The 18,052-nt window shown below is 30.4% G+C and overlaps 3 protein-coding genes across 3 annotated transcripts in view; 2 read left to right on the forward strand and 1 right to left on the reverse strand.

Moving 5' to 3' along the window:
* Nucleotides 1–127: 127 nt before the first annotated feature.
* On the reverse strand, nucleotides 128–8,008 carry aux (cyclin-G-associated kinase). The gene is made up of 9 exons (XM_065516170.1): nucleotides 7,636–8,008; nucleotides 5,618–5,854; nucleotides 5,292–5,548; nucleotides 5,006–5,231; nucleotides 4,244–4,932; nucleotides 2,844–4,184; nucleotides 1,974–2,537; nucleotides 1,742–1,903; nucleotides 128–890 (listed from the first exon to the last, which is right to left on the reverse strand). Exons 1-9 carry the CDS (start codon nucleotides 7,853–7,855, stop codon nucleotides 783–785), a joined length of 3,804 nt encoding a protein of 1,267 aa, XP_065372242.1. The 5' UTR covers nucleotides 7,856–8,008; the 3' UTR covers nucleotides 128–782.
* A 782-nt stretch (nucleotides 8,009–8,790) lies between these two features.
* Nucleotides 8,791–10,236, forward strand: LOC135959134 (O-glucosyltransferase rumi homolog). Its single transcript, XM_065510172.1, has 2 exons — nucleotides 8,791–8,982; nucleotides 9,038–10,236. Exons 1-2 carry the CDS (start codon nucleotides 8,817–8,819, stop codon nucleotides 10,129–10,131), a joined length of 1,260 nt encoding a protein of 419 aa, XP_065366244.1. The 5' UTR covers nucleotides 8,791–8,816; the 3' UTR covers nucleotides 10,132–10,236.
* Nucleotides 10,237–10,721: 485 nt separating this feature from the next.
* Usp12-46 (Ubiquitin-specific protease 12/46) overlaps nucleotides 10,722–18,052 on the forward strand; it is a 102,297-nt gene continuing 94,966 nt past the window's right edge. The window contains exon 1 of the mRNA XM_065516178.1: nucleotides 10,722–11,445. The gene's annotated coding sequence lies outside the window, so the exon portion shown is untranslated. The remainder of the gene's footprint in view (nucleotides 11,446–18,052) is intronic.

The raw sequence follows: 18,052 nt of genomic DNA on the forward strand, positions 1-18,052 counted from the left end.
TTTTTTGGAAAAAAGGTCAAGAAGGGTGTATATTCGTTAAACGAAAGGTGAAAGTTGTACACATGTGGAAAAATATAACTTTTTGACAATTAGATTTTTTTTTAATTCTCAAATAAAAAAGAAAATGTTTAGTTTTGGAATGAATTTTATTGTAGATGTTTTGTAAACAAAAAAAATTAATAAATTGGTTTCTTTTTGAATATTTTTGAGTAAATTTGTTTTAATATTTTCTGTATTTTTAATTTAATTGTATGTGTGTTAAACTTTTACAAAATTTAACTACAATTTATTTCTTTTACAATAAAAACTTAATAACTATGTAATGTTTCTTCTTATAATTTATTTTAAAATAAATTTTTAAATATTTATGTGATTTTTATTTATTTAATACTTTTTCATACATCTTTTCATTTGTTGCTAACATAAAGAAGAAAGTTTTTTAAAAAAAGTAATTTAAAAGTAAGAATATTGAGTTTGTTTAATTTCATCTACATAAAGAACTCTTTTTTAATAAATTTATATTTTTCTATTAAAATATTTCAATAATATAAAAATTAAGTAAATAAAGTCCTAAGAGGAGTGTGTTTAATATTATTAGCTTAAAGCATTAATAGTAGCAATATATTTATATATATTTTTTATTTTACTTATCAGAGAATATTTTTTGAATAATCATCAGGGGAGTGTATGTATATTACATTCTTGTTTTGTTTGTTTCGATATTAATATTTAAAATGAAAAAAATAAAGATTTAATATTTGATTTAAAGTTGTTTTATATAATTAATTGAACATATTCTGTTGAGTGGCATCATTTTCAAAATCAGTCCAAGCGTTATTAAGTTCCATAAAGATCATTTTAGCAATTTCTTCATTATCAGTACCATTGTGCTGAAAACCAAAAATGTTGTTAATATGTAGTTCTATATTTTCAACTTTTTAAATGATAAGCTGCTTATTATACCCTTCACCATGAAAGGCAAGGGTATATATATATATAAGATTGTCATTCCGTTTGTAATTTCTACATTATATTCTGGATCGTTATAGATAGGTAAGTCGATATAGCCATGTCCGTCTGACCGTCTGTATGTTGAAATCAACTTGCCATATCCCCCAAATAACTTACATACATGATTTATACATCAATGTATCGGGAACTATCTAGAATCGGATGCTATATAAGAGACAAACGGCCCAGAAATGGCTGAGATGAGAAAAAACCAGGACAACCTCGATTTTTGGGACTATTTTTGATCAATATCTGGATTACTAAGTTATTAATATAGACAATATTGATATATAATGATAGATATTTCAAAGTCCTTTGCAACGGTGTATATAAGGCTACTTGGTCATAATGGGAAAAATAAGTTTTTACCCGAATTTTTTAATAACATAAATTGATAAAATGGCGCAAAAGTATGTTTTGTAATCTATGTAAATATATAAATGTCTTTGTAAGTTTGTTTGTTGGTTTGTTTGAGCTTCACGCCTAAACGGCTGAACCGATTTTATTGAAATTTGGAACGTAGATAGATCCATACTGGGAAGCGTCAATAGGATATATATTTTTTATTTTACTACGACAGGGGTAGCGAAGCGCACCGGGTCAAGCTAGTCATAAATAATTTGTTAAGCTCTGTAATATTTACTATTAGTATTGATATCCAAATGTTGATTTCAATGTTACAATAAATGAAATTTCCCAACTATCTGGCTATTACTTGTTTCAAACTTACTTTATCTGGATGAACAGCTAGACAAGCTTTCCTATACGCTTTCTTAACATCGGTTGGTGTTATTAACTGAGACATTTCACATTTTGACCATTTGGCATCCGACCATAGCACAGTATGCATAGAACATAATAAAGCACGTATATTATTCTTTTTGCCCTCCGTCTGGAATACATAATATTTTTTTTCAATTATTTAGAAGAAAACAAAATGGTTGAAGTTGAATAAAACATACCCATTCCATGATTATAACTTTCTTTGGATCCATATCTTTAATTAAATCCTCTTTGCGCATTTCATTTATGGACCGTGGTCCTTGATTGCCTTTGCTGGTGAACTTATAGCCTTGTTCTCCCAAAATATCAGCAAATATATCCGAACTTTTTCCTTGTTGTTGTGTATTGGAAAATGATGCCCCCTTGGGTGGCTCAAAGTGGGAACGACTGTAATCAGGACGATTTTGCGTTGTATTAGTTGCATTTGCTGGTCCAGTTGTTGCTGTACCAGCAAATGGTGTAGAGTTTTGTGTTGCAGTGAAAGGCATGCCAAATGTTGATGAATTATTTGGAGATTTCATGTGATTTGGAGACGTTGTATTTGAAGTATGTGTTGGTGCTGGAGGAACACGCATATTGTTAGTTGCAGTCTGATTATGCGTCGGACTTGAAAATTGTGTGGTAAACGGACTGCTGCCAACTGGCGTGTGGCCGGCTGACTTGCCGCCTAATGTTGGATTTGGAGTAAAGTTTATATTTAAACCTGTGGCTAAATTGGCAATATCAGCAAAGGGGTCTTTGGACTGCAATTAGAATACATTTTTGATTAAATATATAATAAAAAAATATGTTTATAAATAAATTTTTTTATATGGATGTTTATATTCCTAAAATGGTTTGTATGTAAATCAATATTTTGCCCGAAAAATATTTAAAATAAGACTAAATTTTTAAAAATCGAAAATCGTGAATTAAATCGTAGATATTATTTCAATATTAGAAATAGAAATGTCAAAATGGCTTCCTAGGGTATATGTGTGGAAAATTTAAACAAAGTATGGATTTTTTTAATATTTTTTTTTTTAAACATAATAAAATCATACACTTACCTGTTGCGGCGAAGGTTCTTTACTAGCTGTTTGTGTTGTAAATGTGGGCAGCGCACCAAACGAAGTCGAAGTTGAAGCACCCGTTGTGACTTTTGTGTTTGAAAATGGTGTGGCTTGAGGTGTCGGCGTGGCAAATGCATTAAAATCTAAATTAAAGGAAGGCGTTGTATTGGAATTCAATGGACCAAAGATATCATCTAAATCAGCAGCAGACTTTGGTTGTGCATTATTGGCCAGAATATCGGGTATGGGTGCTGTGCCAATACCCGAAGAATCATCATCACCAAAAGCACCCAACAAATCGAAACTAGCATCGGTTGTGGGCATTGCAGACGCCTGTGGATCATGGGATGGTTGCTGTTGACTCGAAGGTTGGTTTAAGTTTAACAAATCAATGGGGGGAGTCGGTTCTGGTGGTATATGAAAAGCTTCGGTTGCCATTTCCGTTATATCTGGCATGAGTGGGGGAGTTGTGGGCTTGTCTTTTGCCAGTGGTTGTGGTACAGCGGGCGCTTGCCTTAGAGGAGCTGGAGATGCATTGGAAGTGGGTTTGGCCACAAAATTATCAATCATTTCTTCATATTCCAATTGAGAACTAAATAAGTTAAAAGCATTACGTCTGGGTTTTGTGGGCATCCAAGGTGGATTACGACCAGGTGGTGTCTCCAGTTCGGTAACTGACAACGACAAAGACACGGTAAAGTTAGCTGGTACACATTCAGGATCTGGCAAATCATCCAAATCTTGGGTGCAGAAAGTAATTAATGTCTCCGGTTCTGGTATGAAACCAGTATGCAATTGAAATTGACAAATTTTTACACCCTGAGGCCGAACCATTCCCTTGCGAGCATGATACAAAATCACGACAAGATCTCCACAAACAGTTAAGTTAATGGGTAATGTGATTTTTCCTGGTCCAGCCATGTATAAACGCATTTTTTCATAATCCTGCATGGTTGACATTAGCAGACGTTCATTGTTGTAGACTTCCATATACATGCGACAACCATCTCTGGTTTTTGTCATGCGAGGTACTGGTTGACAACTGATTGATACCAAATTAATATTTTTATAATGCGGCAGTAGGGGAGTGGGACGTAGTATATCACCCAAATAGTAGAGACAACGGAATTCGGAAGGTCTTAAATTAACCGGATGCCTTTTGACGGCAAAAACTTGTACAGCATCTTCTGGCTCCAATATGAGATCGGAATACATTAATAGTGCGCATACCAGAGTAGCAGCTGTACAACCACCAGCGTCTCCTGTCTGTATAATGACAATAGATTTGGGATCAGCTGTTAGAAAACCATACATATCCTCAGCCACAGAGAAGAGACCCTTAAATATATACAATCCGTTGATATTATTTTATTTAAAAAAAAAAAAACCAAACTCACCTGTAAATTTGGTGCCCTTGCCAACGAACAACCATATATGCTACCGGCCTCTACAGTGCGCACAGGCGGAGACAAGCGTGGGCAGGAACGAGGCCCAAAATTATAGACACTAACTTTTTGTGGTGGGAAGCGACTCTCTATCGACAAACGCACATCTTCAATATTGTTTGTTTTATAGGCCGACTCGAAACCCTCCGACGGACAGGGCATAACTAACACGCGTGATGTGATATAACTGATGTCTAAATCTGTACGAGCTATTGATTGTTGCATGGTTTGCATTACTTTTGAGGAAGTATCTTTAAGATTTTTCAAAAAACTACCAGCTCCACCTCGCAATGATGAGAATAAACTACCATTAGCAGCCGAAGCATTTGCTGAGGAACTTTGAGTGGAAGCAGAAGTAGCATGAGAATGAGGCGAATGTGATTGCGAACGATTGGTGGTGGTTGAAGATGGATCATCATAAAATGTAGAATTACCAGCGGTTGTACGCGGATTAGTGGACATTGCAGCCGAAGGTGGATTAATTGGTGCATATGAGTGTTCTGGTGTGGTAGTAATAATTGGTTTGCCAGCCAAATCTAAAGGTCCCTTTAAAGACCAATTCATAGTTTCCGCTATGGCAGCCAAACGATCCAAAATCGTAGAAACATTAAAACGCTGAGCGGGATTAACCATTAAGCAACCTTTGTATAGTTTTCAATAAAAAAAATTATAGAGTTTATAGACATATATAAGTAAATAAAAATAAACAAATACCTTTAATAACATCATGAAAACAACTAAATCTTGAATCAGTTGGTATTATAAAATTGCCATTAACAATACGCAACTTTGCAGAATCCTCAAATGGATGTTTTTGAAAGCATAAAACATATAAAATACAACCCAAAGACCAGACATCTACTTTTAGGCCCACCTCATAATTAGACCAAGTATCAAGCATTTCAGGTGCACGATACATGGGAGTTGTAACACTGCTCAACTGTAAAAACAAATTAAATTTTATGTATGCAACTAAATTATATATTTATTTGGAAATTACCTGATCTTCTAAAGAATTACGTTGCTGGGCATTCCAATCTAATGTGGGTGAAAAAATTTCGGTAGTGGCTGAACCAAAGTCGCACAATTTTAATTTTTTATCGTCTCCCAACAAGTAGTTTTCAATTTTTATATCTCTATGCACAATGGCTGGAACTTGTGCATGCATATGAGCCACTGCTTTGGTGGCCTGATAAAATATTCTCAATATTAAGGGTGGATCCAAATTAGAACCCAAACAATCGATTAAAGAGCCACCTTAAAATATATATATATTATAACTACGTACAAACGTTAACGATGTGGAGATTTGTATGCTAAACTTACCTATACACAATTCAGTTAAGAGCAAATATTCGGCCCTCTGTTGCGGTCCATTAGTTTTATCAATAAATGTGGCAGAAACAAAACCCACAATATTTGGATGACCTGTTAACTGTTTGTGTGTATTTATTTCATTAATGATAGACTGACATGCTTTTTTATCAGCCCCGATAAGACGTTTAAGGGCGTATTCTTTGCCCGTTTGTATATCTTCAGCCACATATACGAATGCAAAGCCGCCTGCAAATAATGATACAAATTTAATTAAATGCGTATGCAGCTGTTGTACAAGGCAAAATAATTATTACTACATATATAGTATATGAATTTTATTGAGAACGATTTATGATTTCATACGCTTCACCATGAGTGGCAAGGGTATATATAGTTGATCATTCCGTTTCCAATTTCTACATTTTTATAGATAGCGGAGTCGATATAGCCATGTCCGTCTGTATGTTGAAATCAACTTTCCGTAGCTCCCAAATAAGTTATATAATTCATACATCAATATATGCACTATAGACCCGGATCGGTTGCTATTTAAAATCGTGAAAATCTGTCCACAATTAGCAAAGACACATACCAGGACAATCTCGATTTTTGACCTATTTTTACATAACTAAGTTATTAATATAGACAATGTGGATATCTTCTTTGTATTGAAATTAAATAAATAAATAAAAATAAATATTACTTTTTTACGACCGTCTGAGTGGTCAATCGGTTCGCATACAAGAATCAGGTTAATTTTTACACTGATTTTCAATATCAAAATCAGTTATGAGATATATTTATGAATTGTAATTTATTAAGGGTTTTCGGAATATTGATTTCAGCAGACGTATTATTAAATGTGGAACATTTTTAATTTTTCCATCCTCTTTAGGTAAAAATCATATAGGTAAAAAAAAATAATATTCGAGCTTCCGGTTTTGATCATATTCGTTAAGAGTCATATGGACAATTCCATTTTTTTTTAATTTCTAAAAACTCGCGATTTTAATTGTGATAGGTATTGTTACTTTTAATATTCGTATCTTATAAAGCTGATGTCGGATTATATTAATTTAAGATTCATTTGAAAAAAAAAATTGTAAAATATTGAAAATGTTCTCCAATTAAAATTTTTTACTACTTTTAATATTTCTTCATATTCAAAAATAATCCTGGGAGAAATTAAATAAAATGCATTTGAAAAATGCAATTATACCTATTATGAATGCACTTTCAAGAAAAATGCATTTTTATAAGGTTTTGTAAATTAATAATATCCGATTTCTCGATCATTTATATATATTTTAAAATGTACTCTTTTGTATGTACAAAAGAGTAGAGGTCTTATTCTTAAAGAATTTTTTAAATTTAAACAACGTTTTACGTGTTTACCGAAGATGGTAAAAATCGGAATAATCAAGGTAAAAGACTTGTATTTTCGTGTGTTCTTTGATGAAATTTATGATATAGTTGACATTATTTAGATTTTCTACATGTCACATATTTTTCAATATGGTAATTTCAATATAACATAAAACGATACGCAATATAGTATACATAGATGTTAAAAATTTACAGTTATGACTTTAATATTATGCATTTTTTTAGTTTAAATGAAATTTTGATGTTTTCTTATCTCTTAATACAATAAAACATTTTTAAGACGATGGTTTAAGGGGAAAGGAGAACAAAAGAACACAACAAAACAAACTCATTCAAGGTTAATCTTTACAATCATTTTATACCCTCCACTGTATGAAAATGTCATCTTAAATCTCAAAACTAATAATTTTCATTTATAATAATTATTATCTAAACAAGCATCCGCAGTGCAAAATACAAAAAAATAATAAAATATAAATATAACAAAAACACAATGACGAATTACTGTTAACAGCTGATACTCCTCAAACTACACAATGAACTTTTTTACAAAAGTTACATACAGACGCCCACTATATAAAATTCATCATATAAATTTAATATTGATTTTTTTCCTTTGCTTTCGCAACAATGGTACAAACCTTCGGCTATAACTCTTTTAATGCGTAACTTATGACCATTTATCTCCACGATTTGGCCACAAAATTCATTGTCTTGTATCGCTGCTGTTGTTGAACTTTTGTATGTGTTGGCATTTACGGCTCCACTGTTCGAGGAGCCACCACTATTCGGATTAGATGTACTGATTGATGATGTTGGGTTATTGAAATAACCCATAGCAGATTTAAAAAAATCACTCATTTTCTGTGTGTTATATATTCACTTAGAGTTGTTAGAAGTTAAATTGGATTTTTATCAGACTTGTTTCTATACAAATTTCACTTTTTTCCGAATATTTTATATCTTTTTGAGGCAGAACAAAGTAAAAAACAAAAATTATAAGTAGAAAAAAACCATTGATGATTTTTCATGTGTCAAAAAACTTTTGAAGATATTTTCTTGGAAGCAGTGCTGCCAGTACTTTTTCAGTCGTTGTCCCTAATTAATGATTTTGTATCCCCAAAACTCCATTTTATGTCCTGTTTAGGGTTCCTGATAGGGTAACCAAAATAAAATAGAAGAATTACGATTTAAGTAACCGAATGTTTGTCAGCACAACAAACATTTTTCAGGCCCAACAGAAAAATTCGGTCATTTAGTGTAAATCATTTGATTATCAATGAATTCGGTTATCACAACCAAAACTATTTTCTGTGTGTGAAATAAACTTTTGTAGTAGGTCTACAGAATACAAATTTATAGTTCATAAAGGAAATATTGAGAAAGTATAGTCGGTGAAGCCCATAATACCCTACACTGAGTAAACAACAACATTTTTCTTTTAAAATTTCAATATGTAATTTATATTTATGAGGGATTTTTAGAATTCGGCCTAATATGGAAACTATGGCCAATTATGGACCGATTTCTTTTTAAGTTTCAACTTATTTATATTGAATTGTTTTTGGATACTTGAACCTTTGAGCACATAATATTTTCGATGTAACTTTCCAACCTGGAAGTCCTATAGACACAGATATGCATTTTGTAAAATGGTTACCATATTAATGTCAGATTGTCGTTGCTGGTTTTTGTTGTCACTCAAATAACATAACAATTCACTCAAATTAATTTATTTGTTGTTATCTTGGCACACATACAATTTGTAACAACAATTATTTATGACAATTAAAACGTAAACAAATAAAAATATCTATGAACAATGTATTATTTGCATTTAATTTTAACTATATTCTTAATAATTACAAACAATTCTGCAACTACAAATAATCCTGAAAACGAGGATAAAACACAATGTACATTGGAAACTAAAAGTGATTGCCAGAGCACCGAAAACATTCCAAATGTAAACGACAGATATATGAAAGGTAAACAATGGATCAAAATCCATAAAATCTTATAATCATCTATTTTCTTTTTAAGAAAACAATGTAATATTTCACAATATAAATAAGGCTAAGAAAAAGTATCGTCCATGTGCCCCCAAAACTGATGATCTAAATTGTGAGTGCCATGTGGAAGTCATTCGCAAAGACTTGGCAACTTTTAAGGACAAGGGTATTACCAAACAAATGATGAAAGAAGCCGCAAATTATGGCACACGTTATAAAATCTATAAACATAAGTTATATAGAGAATCCAATTGTATGTTCCCCTCAAGGTGTGAGGGCGTGGAACATTTTATAACAAAACTATTACCTAAACTGCCGGACATGGACTTTGTTATAAATACACGTGACTATCCACAAGTACATTCCAAATTTGGAAATCAAATGCGACCAGTATTTTCGTTTTCCAAAACAAACGATTACTTGGACATAATGTATCCAGCATGGACTTTTTGGGCTGGTGGACCAGCGATTTCATTACATCCTACTGGCATAGGAAGATGGGATTTACATAGAGAGAAAATTATCAAAGCTGCAGAGAAACAACAATGGAATTCCAAGGAATCCAAAGGTTTTTTCAGAGGTTCCCGTACTTCAGATGAAAGAGACTCGCTGGTTTTATTATCAAGGCGGAAACCTAACTTAGTAAATGCTCAGTATACTAAAAATCAGGCTTGGAAATCCGCAAAAGACACCTTAAATGCGGAGCCTGCCAAGGAAGTTTCTTTTGAAGAACATTGTCGTTATAAATACCTTTTTAATTTTAGAGGAGTAGCGGCCAGTTTCCGTTTCAAGCATTTGTTCCTCTGTAAATCTTTGGTTTTCCATGTTGGTGATGAATGGCTGGAATTTTTCTATCCCTCTATGAAGCCTTGGATACATTATGTACCCCTTCAGAAATATCCTACCGAAAAGGATATAGAAGATATACTCGAGTTTTTCGAAGAACATGACGATGTAGCTAGAGAGATAGCTAATAATGGTTATGAATTTATAAGAAATCATTTGAGAATGCACGATATTGAATGTTATTGGAGAAAATTATTGAAAAATTATGCAAAAATGTTGAAATATAAGATTGAGGAGGACAATAGTATGATAGAAATTAAGGCAAAATTTAAAAAGTGAAATCAATTTTTATATCAATATTCATATATGTATATGTAAACGTATTTAATAGAGTCTGATTTAAAAATTGTTTTTTATTAAATGTTTGTAGAAAAAAAATTAAAAGTTTGTTTACATATTATTTTTAAACTCTTTACAAATCCCTATTTTGATAATAACGATGTAGTGATCATCTAAAATGTATACTTGAAGGCAAACGTTTGAATTAATTTAATTTGAGCTTAACTCACTAAAAACTTAAAAAAAATTTCAGCCACTCATTCCATTCCCAAAATCTAATTCTTTAGCTTCATTCAAAAGATTTTATTTAAATACAATTTACACATCGTTGAATTCATAATAGAATGGAAATAATTCATAAAATTATGTTAATTAAATCTAATGTAATTTCTCATACTAATCATATACAAAATGAATTGAAAAAAATTTACTAAAGCTTAAATCTATTTTGTAATAGATCTGAATTAAAGAAAATAATTAATTTATGAAATTCTTCGTTTTTGTGTCACATTTTTTTCCTTTTATCATCTGGCAACAATTGTAAGCTAAAACAGAGTTGTCATCTATAAGATATTTTCATGTCTCTTCTTTATTGTTTCTTCATATTTTCCAATACGAACGAAAAAACGACAGACGTGAATTACGGTCTGGCAAAAAATTTCTAGTTGATAGTTGTGTAAAAATCCACAAAGTCCGTGTAATTTTAAAAAAGAATAGTTTAAAAAGGCCAAATTATAGCAATATTAAGGAAAACAAATAATCGAGTTCTATAAGAATTAAAAAAATTGTTTTAACAAATATTGAACGTAAGCAAATTCGTATAAAATCTAATTAATTACCCCCACCATTGTCATAATTTACTAGAAAAGGAATAAACAGCGAAAACAAATAATATTCATAATAATATTCATAATAATATTCATAATAATAAGTAAATTATCGAACAGTGGTTAAAGAAATCAACTTAAACGAATATTAAAAAAAAGTAGTGTAATTATAAAATTAAAACGGTAATTTACAACAACATTAGAGGAGCACTTGCAATAACAACAATACTAAGTATACGTAATTTGGCTAAATCATTGTGGCACTTTGGAAAGAAAATTATTAGAAATAACCACCATACAACAACAAGAGCAGTAATAAAATAACAAAAAAAAATAAAACAAGAAACGAACGGAGGGGACACCGAAAATAACAAAAAGAAACTTGCCATTATTTTAAAGTGTATGTTTGTTCGTATGTGTGAATGTTTTTAGTGCCAATTAAATGAAATTGTATTTGTTTAATTTAAAAAATTTCATCATAAAAAAGGTAAGTTTTATTTTTGCAATTACATATAATTTTTTATTTTGGAATAAACGTGATTTACAGTTATTAAAAGCTCCCCTTTTTTGTTTTACCATAAAGTACGACATATTGATTTTTCCCTTTTTCGCTATTCCTTTTATTCGCAATGTAAAGTTGCGATCTTGTATGAAGTTCATAGTAAAGAATGTGTCAACAATAAGTGTTGTCAATTTATCAATTGTTCTTACGACAATATTTTATTGTGACAATGATGATTGGTATTTTATCTTTGTTTTTGAAAAGTTGTGAAACTTTTAAATTATTTGTTTAACCTATATACAAAATTCGTTTGTCATCAAGGTACTTATTTTAATTTATTAAAATTGATGTTAAGTAGGTATCTTTTATATTTATTATGATTAGACAGATTTTATTACTTGCATAAGCTTTTGTTATTACAACTAATGAATCAGGTATTGATAATGCTATTGTCAAATTGTCAAGTGTTTTTAAGTTTCAATGTATTTAAATTAAATAGCTTTATATTAACCAATAAATTTGGCAGCCAAATTTAGGTTTAAGTCCATATTACCTATGAGCTGATTAAACAAATGTAAATATTTTTGTTTTCTCACTTAGTTTAAGAGATATGTTCCTTCAAAATTTAATTTAGAACCTATTTTGAAACGTAAACAGTTAAAAATGTGGCATAAATTAAGATTAGCGAAACAGCTTGCATTTTTATAATTTTGTTGGGGTTGATAGCTCTCATAATTGGAAGCACAAAAACGTTAACATTTTTGCCTGCTCTCTCTTAGTTTAAGAATTATAGGAATTTAAAGTCAATACATATAATAGTACATTACTCATATATTTGGAAAATAATCTGATCGTTACGGGTATCATTGAATAGTGCTTCAAAATACCTTTAATATGATATATAATATGGTAATGTTTATTAATATTGTGAGACAAAAATTCCTTTTTTGAATTTATATGACAGTACTTCAGAAAATTTTGATATACAGAAAAAGTGATTTTAGCGAAGCCGGTGTTCGATACATCCCAGAGTTTAAAGTCCCTTCGTCCGGCCGAAGGCCTGCAATACAGAAAATATGAATATTAACAGATAAAAATTATAAAAATATAAACTGTTACTAGGATCTTGATTTGTTCCATTTCCCATCTTTCAGGCAAAATATGGATTTCGAGCCAAAAGAACAATACAATTTCGGATACTCTGTTCCAAAGTGAGCCATATCCCAGAGAAAGCGTTCTGCATCGATCGAAACAAATTGTAGGTGAAGCAAAACTTTCAACCACTTCATTCTAAATACTTTTTAGCAGGTATTGCCACATGTGGCCCAGAGTTTCATGATGGAATATTACGGTTTCATGTCTGTCAGTTGCATTGGGTACATGTTCCCTGCGATGATTTCAGCAGCTCATAATAGGTAGGACCCTTTTGCTAACACCAAATACAGAGAGTTACCTTAGCGCCATGGATATTTTGCTTTGGTGTCGATTCAGCTGGTTGCCCAGTCTTCACATACGATCTCTTTCGAGTTATCGTAATGGATTAATTTTTCATCGCTAGTATCATTTCTGACATGCAAAATCGGCTTCAATTCGTATGTTACCCAATTCGCCTGTTTTTGGATGAATCTTGCTTCAAAATTGCTGCTTGAGTATCTCCCAATGATTTAGCAAGCTCCTGCTGAGTTTTACAACAATCTTCATAGAGTAATGCATCCAATTCTTGGTCTTAACACTTTTTTGGCTGTCCTGGGTGAATTTTCGTGTCAAGATCACAACATCTGAACCGCACAAACTATCTCTTGCACGTTGAGACAGATGGAACACATTCACCATATGTTTCTGTGTTCTTCAGTGGCACTTTTTTTTTCAAATTAAAGTAGTAAAGTTAAACTTCCTGCGTATGACGCTTTGGTGGTACAAAATTCGTCATTTTCGAAGCAAAAAAAAAATTTGTTGTTTACACTATAATGTTCAAAAACTAAGTGAGAATAAATGACAGATATGTACCCTTCAAAATGACATGAGTTATTTAAAATAAAAACTTTTTTCAGTTCATAATGAAAAAACTTGATTAATGGAGTCCACAATGAAAAGTGGATGCTGCAATTTTTGTTCAGAAATTAATAGCACGTTTCGGTTTACTTTGGATTATGCTAAATTATGATTTTTTTTCCAGTCTCTAAAACTTTTATAAAAAAATCTGGACATTAAGATTGATTAAATTTTTTCTATATTATTGTCTGATATACAGATGCAATTTATTTATAAGGAAACTTATAAATTTCCAAAACTTTTGCATTACAAATATTTGGGAAACTTTTTACTAAAAAGAATAGAAAAAATAGAGTAGTAAAAAATGATTTAGAACTTTCATAATCCTGGCAGAGAAGAACAATTTTATACCATTTCGTATGCTTTCATTTAGTTTATTAGTTTTTGTTGTTGTTTATTTCATTATTCCTTACACAAATACTTCAAAGGTCTTTTATTAATGCTCCAGTGATTAATTATACAAAAAAGTTTAAATAAAATTTGTCATCTCTTTACCCTTTTTCCATCAAACATTTTTGCTTTATATTTTACTTCCTCTTTATTTTGTAATTTGTTTCTTTTTCAAACTGCAAAATAAACTGAAATGAAAAAAATTTAAACTTGTTAACTTGAATTTTATTAGTTTTTCACATTCACATTCCCATTTCTTTTTTTGATTGTTTGAATAAATTTCTCTTTGTAAAATTTCTTTTCGTTTGTTTTTATTGTGGCTTGATTAGTTTCAATTTTAGTTGTTGTTTACTATAATTCAGCTGCTGTCAGTGCCAGTGGTTTTGGCACTTGTACTATTATCCATATAAATGATTATAAAAAAATGTAATTATGTTAATTTTAATCAGTATATGTATATGATTTTTAAGTTTGTTTTTTTAATTATAATTCATTTATTTCTTATACGGAAACTTTTGTTAAATATTGGTTAATTGGTTTGGAATTGATTTATAATTTAATCAAGTTTAAAAAATTTACATATTTTTGTATATTTTTCTTTATACAAATCTTGTTTAGAGTGAAGGGAGTAATCTAGATATGAAATCATTTTGCACTTTCCTTGAATTTGATTGTTTGAAGCATAAAGTTATTTAAAACTTAAGACGACCACAGGCAAAAATGTTTGCTCACAGTTTCCATTGTTATTTTTATAATTCTGACATTAGGTCGACCTAATTAAATTAATCAAAACATAAGCATTTTTCATAAACTACATTTATTTTTTTTAATGATATTTTTCTTTTTATGTATGTTAAGTTTAAGCATATATTTGGTTATTTCCCAAAGATCGATATACATATATACATAAATATATAAATAACAATTCCTTTACTAATAATAAATAACAAAAAAAAGAAGAAAAACAATCAAAGGTTTCCGGTCACAAATAAAAACGTTATTAATAAATTATTACAAAACACAATATATCAAACATGAGTAGCCAGTCAGCCACCCAGTCAACCAACCAACCATTCAAGCGTAAAATTCTTAAGACATTTTCACTATAGACAAGTCAATATTTATTAAGGAGTGAGTAGCGCTTCTTATACACATTTATTTTAAAATGCTAATGACTTCAAAGTGATTCAAATGTGTTACTGACTTTAAAACTTAAGAGAATGATGACTATGGTAGCAGTATATTATTAAAGATATTTTTAAAAATATCTAAATACATGTTAGTAATTGTTGTACGAGTATAATTAAATTTAAAAAATCATTAAAAATGCTACTCAATGAAACGTAAATATGTTAAAAGAATTTTGTAATAAAAATAAATTGTAAATTGTCTTTAATACAACATCTTACTAAATGATGGTAAGCACGCGCGTTTCGTGTATTTACTCGTGTACTTATACGAAATTACTATGAAGATCATCTTGAATGAACGAACGATCTTGACACGATTCAGTAAACACAATATAAATAATTGTTTAGTGGAAAAAATTTAATAAATAACTAACAGATTTAACTTAAACAACTTTATAATATGCTAAATTTGATTTAATAATTTTATAAAGAACTTAGCAAAAGTTTTAGTTTGAGTTTTATTGGATGAATGACTTAAAAATGGGAGATTGTAAGCATTTATTTTGAATTATTTGTACAATAGAAATTTAATCAAAGTATTGGCCATTGTGAGCTATGACGTTCCAAAAGAACTGCTCATATTTTGAGGCCAAGAACGAATCAAGCCAATATATGGGATACTCTGTTCCAAAGTGAAGAGTATCCCAGAGCAATCTGCATCGATCGAAACAAATATATGTCGGATGGGGCAGTGGTCTGGACTATAAAGCGTGTGAGGCAAATCTTCCCAAACACTTCTTTCTAAATACTTTTGATCAGGTATTGCAACATGTGGCGTAGCGTTGTCATTATGGAATATTACGGTTTCATATCTGGCCGCATATATTTTGGGCATTTTCGGACACTGCTCTCTTCAAACGAATCAGTTGTGTTCGTTACAGGTTCCCTGTGAAGGTTTAACCAGATTCCAACAGCCTTTTGACTCCACCAAAGACAGAGCATTGCCTTAGCGCCATGGCCCTTGGCCGAATGAACTCGGGTCATTCCGGTGCGTAGAACCGGCTGTCGTGGGAATGGGCTTTGGTGTCGATTCGGCTGGTTGACGGGCTTCACTTACGATCTTCGGGTTATTTTAATGGATGTATTTTTCATCGCAAGTAATCATTTCGGATTTGCAAAATCGTCTTTCAAGGTCTCTCAGCTTCAATTCGTATGGTACTCAATTTCCCTGCTTTTGAATGAATCCTGCTGCTCGCAAACGTTTTTACTACAATCTTCATCGAGTAATGCCTTCAACTAATTCTTGGTCTTCAAACTTTTTTATTTATTAAATTAATAAATCGTACACATTATGATAAAATTGCTCAATAATTATTAATCAAATATGCAAACAAAATATTTAGAACAAAGTACAAAGTTACAACATGTTTGCGGTTAAGATTTATTTTGCTAGTAATAGTACTCACAGATCACAAATTAGAATTTGTACCCCAAACGTATTATTAGGTTAAAAACAAATAATTATGAATTTGTTGGTTTTTGTTTAAATATTAAAATACTTAAAATTGTATTTTGGCTTAAACCAGTTTCTACTTTTTTTTTACATTTAATTTAAACAACAAACCCACAAACTTGTATTGGACTCTCGAATATAACAAATAAATTTAGCAAAGTGAACTGAAAAAATACAAAAAAGTAACAACGAATGAAATCATTTGTTGCAAAAAAAGATAATAATAAAAAAAAACAAGTTCGCTTATTTTTTGTTAATGAAAATACTTTTTGGCAGTAGTTAAAAAGTAAGTAAAACTTTTGTTTTAAACAGAAAACGAAAAAACAAAGACAATAATCATCAAATAACAAGAGGAAACAAACAGAAAAAAATAATAATAATAATACGTTTCAGTTTTTGTTTTTGGTTTTGTTTTAAATTAAAAGTTGAATCACAAGTTAATTTAGGTGGCTGTGTTTGAATCACAATGAATAATAATAAATAAAGAAGTATACAACGACAACAACCAACTAAATAGACAATTGTTTAAGCACGAAAATAAAAATTACAAGATAAAACCATTTTACATTTCACAAACGATCAAATTAAATCAAATGTGTATTGACTTGATTACGATTACTTTATTTACAAATTACTGAGTGGTTGATTAACCGATTTGTTTTTTTTAAATAACAACAGCAATTAATCGGATTTCCTTTCAGCAGCGAAGTAAAGTACTTACGGGAAATGTATTATTATGCGAATGCAAACGTATTTTTTGGTTTTTACAATTTGCATGCTGAACATGTTTTAAGGCATGTATTATTTATTTAGATTTAAATTAGATGTTTTGAAATCTAAGAAAATTAAAATTTATAAGTATGTACTTAACATTATTTTCTTTGATTTTAAAAGTAAAAATTTGAAAAATTTAGTAGTACAATCCAAACCTTTTTGTTTGAAATATTTTAAGAAATTACCAATGTAGGTACAACATTTAAAGTTAAGAAATGTTAAATCGATATAAAAATTTAAAAAAAAATTTATTACGACGGCTACTACTTATGTTTTATGATATGGATACACCAGGATAGATCATTTACATGCCAGCAAAAACTTCACTTACAATTTAACTACTTCCGGAATGCATTATTTTGTAGCCAAGTCAAATATAAATTTATGGGGGGGACAACATTTTTTTTTGTTCTTTGTAATTACAATTATTTTAAATTATATATTTAATTATTTAACTACTTTTAAACATTTTCGTCATCCATTAGGCAGCATATTTTATTTTTTTTCGTACCAAATAGTTCGAGTACTGAACTAACCGGATGTGTTGGGAGCTCTTTTGAAAATACTTTCTATTTAATGGCTATAGAAACATCATGTGGACCATTCCTTCTACCTGAACCAGGCTTTCTATCAACAAACAAGTTCTCCCGATACTGTTTAATAACATTTGAATCAGTTTGGCGGCAGACCTTTGAATGTTTGGCCAAGTTTTTGTAGGACCAAGTTGGGTTTT

This window comes from Calliphora vicina, chromosome 1 (assembly GCF_958450345.1).
Source record: "Calliphora vicina chromosome 1, idCalVici1.1, whole genome shotgun sequence".
In the NCBI taxonomy this organism is placed as follows: domain Eukaryota; kingdom Metazoa; phylum Arthropoda; class Insecta; order Diptera; family Calliphoridae; genus Calliphora; species Calliphora vicina.

What these genes read in the sequence shown, in the direction of transcription:
- aux (XM_065516170.1), bottom strand. Translation starts at nt 7,855, where the DNA reads ATGAGTGATTTTTTTAAATCTGCTATGGGTTATTTCAATAACCCAACA. An exon ending in CAAGGGCACCAAATTTACAG is followed by an intron (nt 4,185 to 4,243) that starts GTGAGTTTGGTT and finishes TATATATTTAAG; the next exon opens with GGTCTCTTCTCTGTGGCTGA. An exon ending in AAGTTATAATCATGGAATGG is followed by an intron (nt 1,904 to 1,973) that starts GTATGTTTTATT and finishes TATGTATTCCAG; the next exon opens with ACGGAGGGCAAAAAGAATAA.
- LOC135959134 (XM_065510172.1), top strand. Translation starts at nt 8,817, where the DNA reads ATGTATTATTTGCATTTAATTTTAACTATATTCTTAATAATTACAAAC. An exon ending in AAACGACAGATATATGAAAG is followed by an intron (nt 8,983 to 9,037) that starts GTAAACAATGGA and finishes TTTCTTTTTAAG; the next exon opens with AAAACAATGTAATATTTCAC.